The sequence below is a fragment of the Alosa sapidissima genome, chromosome 12 (assembly GCF_018492685.1).
Source record: "Alosa sapidissima isolate fAloSap1 chromosome 12, fAloSap1.pri, whole genome shotgun sequence".
Classification (NCBI taxonomy): Eukaryota; Metazoa; Chordata; class Actinopteri; order Clupeiformes; family Clupeidae; genus Alosa; species Alosa sapidissima.
The window spans coordinates 12,186,808-12,196,757 of record NC_055968.1 but is presented as its reverse complement, the minus strand read 5'-3'; the positions used below and the strand labels follow the sequence as shown (position 1 = coordinate 12,196,757).

Sequence of the window (9,950 nt, the reverse complement as noted above, 5' to 3'; positions counted from 1 at the left end):
TCTCTGTTTGTGTGTGTGTGTGTGTGTGTGTGTGTGTGTGTGTGTGTGTGTGTGTGTGTGTGTGTGTGTGTGTGTGTGTGGCAAAGGATGGGGGGGGGCATGGCACAGTCTCAGATTAGCTGATTACGGCGTAATTTGTCCAGGGAGAGAAGCACCCCACTGCTTACCCGCTGAAAGCCTGTGCCCAAACCCCACCGCCCCTCTACACCCCCCCCCCCCCCTTCTGTTCACACTCTGCCCCGTCACACATGCAGAGAGGAAAACTTATCGGACTTTTACACAGTTGTTTCATCTACTCTAATCAGTGATCCACACAGGATGGGGAGGGTATCCAATATCATGTTGTGGTGATGGTTTGGGAGATTGTAAAGGCCAGAGTATAGTCATCCTTTCATTCCCAGCACATCACCGTCCTTAATCCTCTTAATGAAAACAGAGGTGTTTTATGTCTAGAGGTAAAGAGCTCTGCAAAGGTGCCTTTGATGAGGTATGACATGACACATTTGTTACCATTACACAACTGGACGAGTGGGAAGAAACGCCAGAAACGATTTCCTATTAAAGTCTCCCGACTGCTGACTGCCTGCCTGCCACCCAACTCTGCACCCCCCCCCACCTTCCTGCCCTCTCGGTTTGATCACATGACATGGGGGGCTAACCCCGGAGAGGCTACAAAGTACCTCTGTTCCCTGCCTTCAGCTTCTCACTTGCACATAATTCCAGTTTTTGTTTTTGATCTGCAATTCCTTGGCATGGTTAAAACAAAGGAGTGATTCTGTTTGTCTCTCTCTCTCTCTCTCTCTCTCTCTCTCTCTCTCTCTCTCTCTCTCTCTCTCTCTCTCTCTCTCTCTCTCTCTCTCTCTCTCTCTCTCTCTCTCTCTCTCTCTCTCTCTCTCTCTCCTCTCTCTCTCTCTCTCTCTCTCTCTCTCTCTCTAAGCACAGACATGCCAACTTGCGAGCAAGAGAGTCTGGGAGAGAGAAAAGAGAAACATGGATAAAGAAGAAGGGGGTGAGGGGGAAGAGAAAGAGAGTGTTTGCTACTACAAGAGAGGAACAGCAATAATAAAGGAAAAAATGGACAGAATAAGAATGAAAGAGTGAATGCTTGAGAATGCGACAGCCAGACATCCATAACAACATAAAGAAAGAGAGAAAGAAAAAGAGAGAGAGAGGGGGAGGAGGGGCAGTGGCCCCTGCCAGGATGCTATTTCCAGAGCGGCCTGCTGTGACCAGTGCAGTGTGTCTGGAGCAGCAGGCCGGACCCAAGCGGCAGGAGGGCTGACGGGGGAGACGGGCAGAGAGGAGCGGGGCAGCGAGCCGCCGCTGGGAAGGGGGACAAAGGCGAGCCTTGTCCAGCCAAGAGGAGGACTGGTAGAGCCCAACCCAGCCCAGTCACTACGGGCGCTCCCTCCACTCATAACATCCCCCCCCCCCCGCCTCCCCTTCTCCCACCAACATCCCCTTATTCCGCCCTCGTCACGGCCCTGTTTAGCCCCCTCACTCTCTACCCGTGCACAAACACCCTTCTTTTTCTGCCCCTCTTCCTGCCAACCAACCAACGTCCCAGTGCTCCACACACACACACACACACACACACACACACGCGCGCGCACACACCACACGCGCACACACACACACGCACACACACACACACACACACACTGGCCCCAGGGACAGGGAGGAACATAGGGGGCAAGAAGGGGAGGGGAAGCCCCCAGAGGATGAAGCCAAGCCAGCACAGCACAGCACAGCGAGCTGCAAAAACAAGCCAGCCCTAAAAACATGGCCAACAACATCTGGAGGAGGGTGGGTCAGGGCAGGGCGGGGCGGGGCAAGGCTGGGGGGGAGAGGAGGGCAAAGAGAGGGAGGGTGAAGGTGATTACAGACCACTAGCACCACTACACTTGGCCCCCCCCACCCGACCAGCGTACAATGAAATCATTATGCCAAAAACCACAAGGGGTTTCTTATATGCGTTTGCACCCTGCTGCGCCCTTCCAGGGATTAGCTTAAATAGTCCACTTCAGGCTTTCTGACCGCTGCGTCTCTGATACCCTTACAGGCACTTATGTAAGAGCTGCCAGGTCGACAGGCACGACTGGGCATGGCAGGCGCTGAGCAGTCGGGGGGGTCGTTGTGCTAGCGGGCCCTGATGCGTCTGACCGGGTGGCTGTGGGTAGTGGGTGGTGGGGGGGTGGACGATACATGACACCCACCCACCTGAGGCTCAGGGCCAAGGGTCTGGCAGCTCCACCTTCCAGGGCCAAGATTAGGAGGCAGAGTTGAGAGGGTGCATTCCTCCCCACCTCAGTGTGTGTGTGTGTGTGTGTGTGTGTGTCTGATGTCTCATTGACTACTCCGCTGGAAAAAATCTACACACACAGGCACACAGGCACACACACACACACACACACACACACACACACCCCTCCCCTTCGTCTTCTTCACACTGGGGCCCTCTGGCCATGACACCTCTCCCAAAACATCAGAGGCCATTTACGGCCTACTTCAAACCCTCAGTTGTAGTTTTAGCAGACACCACCTCCGTAGCCTTTAGCTGGGGGTGTGAATGTGTCTGTGTGCGTGTGTGTGTGTGTGTGTGTATGTGTGTGTGTGTGAGAGAGAGCGAGCGAGAGAAAGAGAGAGAATGCACACACACATTGGTGAGTTTGGAACAATCATTGTTAGCCCGAGAGAAGCCTTAATGGCATGACATGATGTGTGTGTGTGTGTGTGTGTGTGTGTGTGTGTGCGCGTGTGTGTGTGTGTGTCTATGTCTGTGTTTGTGGGCAAACAGTATTTAGCATCCATTTATGTCCTGTTCATTGCTCTTAATTGGGTCTGGCTGTGACAGCTGCTGATGGGGTCGGGGCAGAGTCCAGTCATGCAGCTAATTATGGGAAGTCAGGGCTCCTTTAAAGCCCTCCGACACATAGAGAGAGAGAGAGAGAGAGAGAGAGAGAGAGAGAGAGAGAGAGAGAGAGAGAGACAGAAGGTGAGAGACAGAGACAAATGAGGAAAGAGAAGAGAGAAAGACAAAGAGGGAGAGAGATGAAGAGAGAGAGAGAGAGAGAGAGAGAGATAGAAGGTGAAGGATAGGGACAGAAGAGAGAAAGAAAGAGAGGGAGAGAGATGGAGAGGGCACACACAAATGGAGAGAGGGAAAAAAGAGAGAAAGGGAGAAAGAGAGGAAGCGTATGAGAGATAGAGTGTAAGGGATAGGGGGAGAGAGAAGAAAAAAAGAGAGAGATGGGAGAGAGGAAGTGAGAAAGAGAGGAAGTGTATGAGAGATAGAGCAAAAGGGATAGGGGGAGAGAGATACCTCCTCTTTGTTTCTCCGGAGGATCTGAGCCAACTCCTTTTGAGTCTCTTCCGAATTACGCAACCATTAATCTGGACATGATCGAGACCAAACACCGGCGGCCACACACAACAGCCTGGAGTGCCTTGTGAAAACAGCCTGGTGAATGGCCCCCGTCTGCCACGGAAACCCAGCCTCAGCAGTCTCCGGTGAACCCCCCCCCCCCCCCCCCTTGTCTTTAAATCATTCAGCACGGTGGAACCCTCTCACAGGACCCGAGGAGCCCAGGTAACAAGATCCCGTTACCACCGTAACCCGCACCTTTAGCCCCAGCGCTAACGCTAATGCAGGCTAGGCTAGCCACGCAGAGGGGGGGCCTCCGGGCTGCCGGGAGCTTGGTGGCGGTGGGCCAAAGCCTGTTTATCTAGCCCTGCTGCGGCTGGAGGAGGGCGAGTGCCTGGCCCTGCTGTTTCACTGCGGCCAGCAGCAACAGCTACCTGGCCCTAAGGTCCGTGGTTGTAATGCACGCTAAACGCACACTGAGCACGTCTCAACACAAAGAACCGAGCAGAGCACAAATGACAGTCATACTATAGAAACCACCTCCGCTTGAAATGTAATATGGGGCAAATGACATACTGGCTGGCAGGTAACCTGACTCAAACACACACACTTACACACAACCTACACATGCTAGAGCACACACATGCATGTGTGATCACACACACACACTATCACTCATTCACAGAGAAGTAATTTCTGGAGAAGCCATTAGGCTTGAGTCGCGTCCTCTGCTTTGTCCTCCAGCAGGAGCTACCTTTTCCCCTGCCGTGACAAAGTCACATTAAGAGACGGCGTCAACTCCGATTACATCCCAAGGGATTATGGACCATCTTAACCAGTTTAGAGAGGACTTGGCCACGTCAATCACGCCGCATCGCCCTCAGTGACAGAAAAAGGATTGACTTAATGGCTTCACTCAACAACACACATACATATGACACAAGCAACAGAGGGGGGAGGGGGGGGGAGACAGAGGGAGGGAAAGAGAATGAGAGAAAGAGAGAGAGAGAGAGAGAGGGAGAGAACGATAGAGAACAAGATAATAGGAGAGACCAAGAAAAAGAGGCAAGTGTGAGACTGCCCTCTCCCACACCCTTACTCCCACTTCTCTTTGATGTCCCAGTAAGAGAGAAGCAGAGGGGGGCCTACTGTTAGCCTGAAACACCGCACTGCTGGGCTGGGGGGAAGGCGTCAAAAACAGCCCACAGGAGTCCAAGAGCAAAGTCAACAGCGCGCAGGCAGGGAGTTCCGGAGCGGAACACTCGGCCCCATTCAGAGCAGGTCTGACTGGGGGGATCACAAAAGGGCTCCCGAGCGCAGTCACATGACCTGCAGATTCCACACTGACACTGGCCTGAAGACTCTCATTAACTGCAGCGGCTTGGGCGGAGGCCCCCGGCCAACAGAGCCGTCCGTCACTCACACAAACACCCACAAACACCCCAAACACGCACATAGCGCCAGCCTATACTGACACCACCCATACACACATGCCGAGCATGAAGCAATAATGACAGAAAATCATCAGATTTTGAAATTCACATATTTTGCAGCTGGAATGCTTTTAAGAAGCAATGTACAGCACAAAAACAGTACTTGTGTCTCAAAAGTCCTCAAAAAGTCCGATTCCACACTGCAAAAAACACACGTCCTGACAAACAAAATGCATTTCTGTACCCTGGTGCTGGTCTTTGCTACTGTGAAAAATTATAAAGTGTAAATGTAAACCCATGAAAAATAAGAAAATGTAAAAGTATACCCATCATTATCATACATGCTTGTCATTATTTGGTCTCTAAGTGTTAGCGTTGCTATGCCAAACACGAGCAACTGAACTAGTCAATCCCTACTCGGAGGTCAAAAGCAGGGGAGATCAACTGTCTGAAAGACACACTCAGTGATGAGGCTTTCAACCACGTCTCTTTTCAAGGGCTCATTGGAAGCAGACAAAGTTATCTCCCCGCCGCCGCCTTAGTTAGCCTTTCATGCTACTGGCCCAAATCCATCCTTGTTAAGGCTTTGAGAGTGAAGCCCTCTGGGGAGAGAGAGGGGTACGTGACCCCCCCCCCCCCCCCACCCTTTCCTAACAGCCCCCCTCGGCTAGCTCTGCAACTTCTATTTGCACCCATGTCAATCAACCCCATGTCAATTAGAAAGCAGTGTGCTGTATGGAGACAATCTTGAAGAGTGCTGATTCAATGCAAAGTCTTTGGAAAGAGTCCGGCAGGAGTTATTCCACTCGCCCATCATCTCTGAGTATGTGGGAAAAACTGCTTGGCTAGGCATGACTGTATTTCCATAGGTATTATTAGAGGAAAATGATAAATTGGTAGTGGCTTTTTCGCTTGCCTATAGGAGCATGAAGTGAAATAGCATGTGCTCGGTAAAGGTTTATTGGCCCAGGGGTGGATGTTAAAAGCGTACAAAACTGGAGGAAGGAAATATCAAATCTGAATTAATATAAAAAGCCTGATGTGATTTTCATAAGCTCTTTTCTTACATGGAGAGAATGAGGGTCATTAGAGCAAGGGTCAAGAAAAGCCCAGTTAGAAGACTGACCCACTTCCCCCAAAAATACCAATTAGGGCAGGATGTGTAAAATGAGGGGGGAACTAGGGATTGAGACCAATGCTACAATGAGTTCCAGGAATTTAACAGTCCCAATGAATTTACACACACACACACACAAGCTTTTTTTTTTCACAAGTGCTGACTGCCTGAAATGTCGGTGTGGTGGGGATAACTGTCGCTGGTCTAACACCTTCCGAACCCTTAAAAATGTATGGAAAGTATACATTCCAATTTCCATAGGCGGTTGCTATGGCCTGTCAGGATGGTGTGACACTGACAAACACAGACCGGGACTGTTCAACGCCACTCAGGGCAACTACACTGAGGTTACTCAACCCAGAGATGCAGTCCATGTCTTTGGTTCAGGGCTTCTTTGAGACATGATTATAGGTTCGCTCTTGTCGCGGCAAACAAAAACTCTTTGCCACATCAGAGCGGAATGCAAATGAAAGCAAACACTGACAGCGCTAAGCGCCAGGTGAAACGAGTGAGCACTAGCTGCGGTTAGCCTCTGCGTGACACCTTTGTTTTCAGGTGAAGCACACCATCATGGAAGATTCTATGCTTCATGTCTATGAGCAAAACAAAAAAAAAAGGGGGAGACTCCCAGGCCCAGTCATGAGGAAAAGTCATTAGGCTTCTATATCCTTCTCTATCCTTGCCTGAGAATGTGGACTCAAAAGGCTGCACCGGTTTAACTGGTGAGCCGACATGTCTGAAATACGCTCTCGTGGGATTTGAGCGAACTGTTTTGGTCCGTCGTCGCGAGAGAGTGCAAATTAAAATAATTAACCAGCTGGCAGCATTTGATGTTTGGTATTTGAGCATGTCGGCAGAAGCAAGTCCATTCCGCGCACATACGAGAAAATGGGAAGTCAGCTGTCGAGATTCTTCACAATAATGATGAGCAATTACGATGTTGAGTGGTATGTAAACAGCCACAGATATTTTGCCAGACAGATTGATTGACAGAACTTGGCAGCCAACACGGCAATAGCAAAGAGGAGGAGAAAAATACAGCCACAGCAATTAGGAGGAGGAGGAGGAACAAAGAAAAAAGAAGTGAGAGAAAGAAAGAAAGAAAGTTATTTGTTTAGCCGTGGAACTGTTAGAGAGAGAGCAATAGGAAGAAAGCGTGAGAGAGAGAGAGAGAGAGAGAGAGAGAGAGAGAGAGAGAGAGAGAGAGAGAGAGAGAGAGAGAGAGAGAGAGAGAGAGAGAGAGAGAGAGAGAGAGAGAGAGAGAGAGGGACGTACCTGCCGCTGCTGCTGGCCTCGGCGCACTGAGGCTCTCCTCCTGGGGTTTGCACGTGAATATCTGCCTGTGCAGCTGCAGCAAAGGCTCGCTGGAATGTGCTGCATTCGGATGGAGCGTGTGAGCCGTCTCCACGGACAACAGCGACGACGGCCCAGCCACGCTGTCTCCTGCGGCCTCCCCGCTCGGCCCGCCTGAGGGGATAGGGGTGCTGAGACGCCTCGGGCGCGACAGAGACCGGGCCCTGGTGCCGGGAGGAGACGACGGTGGTCGCGCCACGCGAGGTCAGGGGCAGCGGCTTGGGCGGCTCGGGCTCGTCGTCCTCGGGGATGGGGTTGTACCAGATCTCGCCCTCGTCGTCAGCATCGTTCTCCTCCTCGGCCGCGTCCACCGCGTTCTGGCGGGGCGGCTGTGGTGAGACCCGCGCGTGCGAGTGGCCGTGGGTGATGGTGACCAGGGGCAGCGGGAGGCGGAGGGCCGGCCGGGGAAAGGGAGCCGGCCGAGGCTGGCCCTCAGGCGAGATGCCCGAGGCCGGCGGAGGAGAAGAGATGAGATGCTGCTGGTGGTGATGGTGGTGGTGCTGCTGGGCTGGGTGGTACTCCTCTGACCCCGGGCCTAGCTCCTCGGCTGGACAGGGGCCGGCCGAGCTCTGCTGCAGCCAGTTGCGCTTCTTGGAGACGGTGATGGTGTTGAGCTGAGCCCTGAGCGCGCTGCTCGCCTCCCTGTGGGCATTTTCTATGAGTGCTGCAAAGAGAGACACATGCGGTCACTCAGGATGGGGCACACAGAGCAGGGGGACATGGCAGTGGACGCGGTAGCAAAGATCAGCACCAGCCACAACTGACCAGTCCACAAACACACATACTGAGTGACCATAGCCATAATCAGCCCATCGTGATCCACCATCACCTGCACCCGTCTTTGACCAGGTCTAAATCACAGAAACAGAGAGAGAGACAGATCTGAAGGGCCTGGAGGGGTCAGGATCCTCTCCAGCCTGCACACAAAGCCAATGGGGATCATGGTGTGCTTTGACCTGCAGGTCTCTGTGCGTCTCCGTGATTTAGATGAAGCCGTTCGACCTTGTGTCATGAAACCATGAATGTTGTGTCAGTTGTCCTTGTTTATCTGAGAGTTTAAAATGATATCTGCAGCACTGTTCTCTGTTCAGTACTGGCTGCACTAATGGCTGCACTAACACTAAAGTATACTTTGAGTTGTACATTGTTACACACTCAGACTCTCTCTCACACACACACACACACACACACACAACCACATACACACGCCACCACACCTTCTCCTCCTGCCATGGGAAAAAAAATATAAAGGAACCACAAAAACTTCAATGCGAGCATCAAAATATCTGCTGTGATTATAGAGTCCCTCGCTGTGATTACACAGTCCCATAATCTGCGCACACTTTCGTAAACACGACTCCAAAACAATGGTGGCACAAAAACACCCCAAAACACAAGTGTGCAATTAGAGCAGTATGAAAAAGCCCAAGCCCTCAGTGCTCCCAGGCCTCACTCGCCCTGTCTGCAGGGCTTGCCCTGAAGGACTTCCACAAGGTTTGCTTTTCTCCTTCCCCTTCCCTGTTCTGGGTTCTCACTCTCCTCTCTGACCCGAAACACAAACATTTAATCATACACTGTGTACACACACACACAAACACACACACACACACACACACACACACACACACACACACAAACACTGCAGGCGCTTGGCACACCTCGGCTGGCCACCTCCTGCTGTGCGGGCGGCATTCCCTTTCCCTGGAAATGTGGGATTAAGGCGAATGTGTGCGCGTTCCAAAATAGCCAGCATCACACGGCGAATGCTGAACGAAAAACATGGCTCTCTCTAACACACACACACACACACCTCCACTGCACCTCTGGCTGTGTGTGTGTGTACAGAGTGACTGAACACACCATGAACAGGCAGGCTGTGAGTGGGAGGTGGAGTGAGGAGGGGAGGGGAGGAGGGAGATTCAGGTATGTGGCAAACATGACACGGAGAGCCACAGAAGTGCTAGTGTTTTTGGAATGAACTATGTTTGAGAGAGGACAAACACACACACACACACACACACACACACACACACACACACACACACACACACACACACACACACACAAAATCACAGAATTTTAGAATGTTAGGAAACATATAAGAAGAAAAAAAACATCTTATATGTTTGGAAAAACAATTTTAGATGGATATGTGTCTTCAGTGTAATATGTACATTCCTGACGAATTGAGGTTGACACCGGGTCTTCATATCCTAACTGCATTAGTGCAGGAGTCTGGGCCTTGCTGTGACATGCACGAGCTCTGTTAAAATACTGTTTTGATACCAGGTCTGCCACTCTCGCAGACAAACCCCAAAACATGTTAATGACACATTCTACTTTCCTTAAGGAAACACATTTCACGCAACCAGTGCTACAACCCCTCCAAATTACAGACTGCCGGAAAAAATAGTTTCACTTCATAAAACAAAAAAGTACAGAGACTCTCAGGGCAAGGACAGAGGGAAGTCAACTTCAATCTACTGTATCATTACCACAGAGACAGTGTCAGAGTCTGCTACTACATTCCAGTTTCAGCAGTTAAAGCCAGGGTATTTATCGCAAAAGGGGGCCAAAATCACATGGCTTGAGAATTGCATAAGGTTTGTTTAGGTTCACTGGATTTAGATTCTGTTTTGCTTCATTGGTTCTTCTGACTTAGGCGTTGAAAAGCAACGCAAAG

General features: G+C 51.1%; 1 protein-coding gene across 1 annotated transcript in view; it reads right to left on the bottom strand.

Annotated features, from left to right (window-relative positions):
- syde2 (synapse defective 1, Rho GTPase, homolog 2 (C. elegans)) overlaps positions 1 to 9,950 on the bottom strand; it is a 45,001-nt gene that overhangs the window by 27,882 nt on the left and 7,169 nt on the right. Inside the window, exons 2-4 of the mRNA XM_042057079.1 lie at positions 7,190 to 7,931; positions 1,263 to 1,323; positions 953 to 968 (exon numbers count right to left, since the gene is read on the bottom strand). Coding sequence (XP_041913013.1) covers positions 953 to 968; positions 1,263 to 1,323; positions 7,190 to 7,931 — 819 coding nt within the window. The remainder of the gene's footprint in view (positions 1 to 952; positions 969 to 1,262; positions 1,324 to 7,189; positions 7,932 to 9,950) is intronic.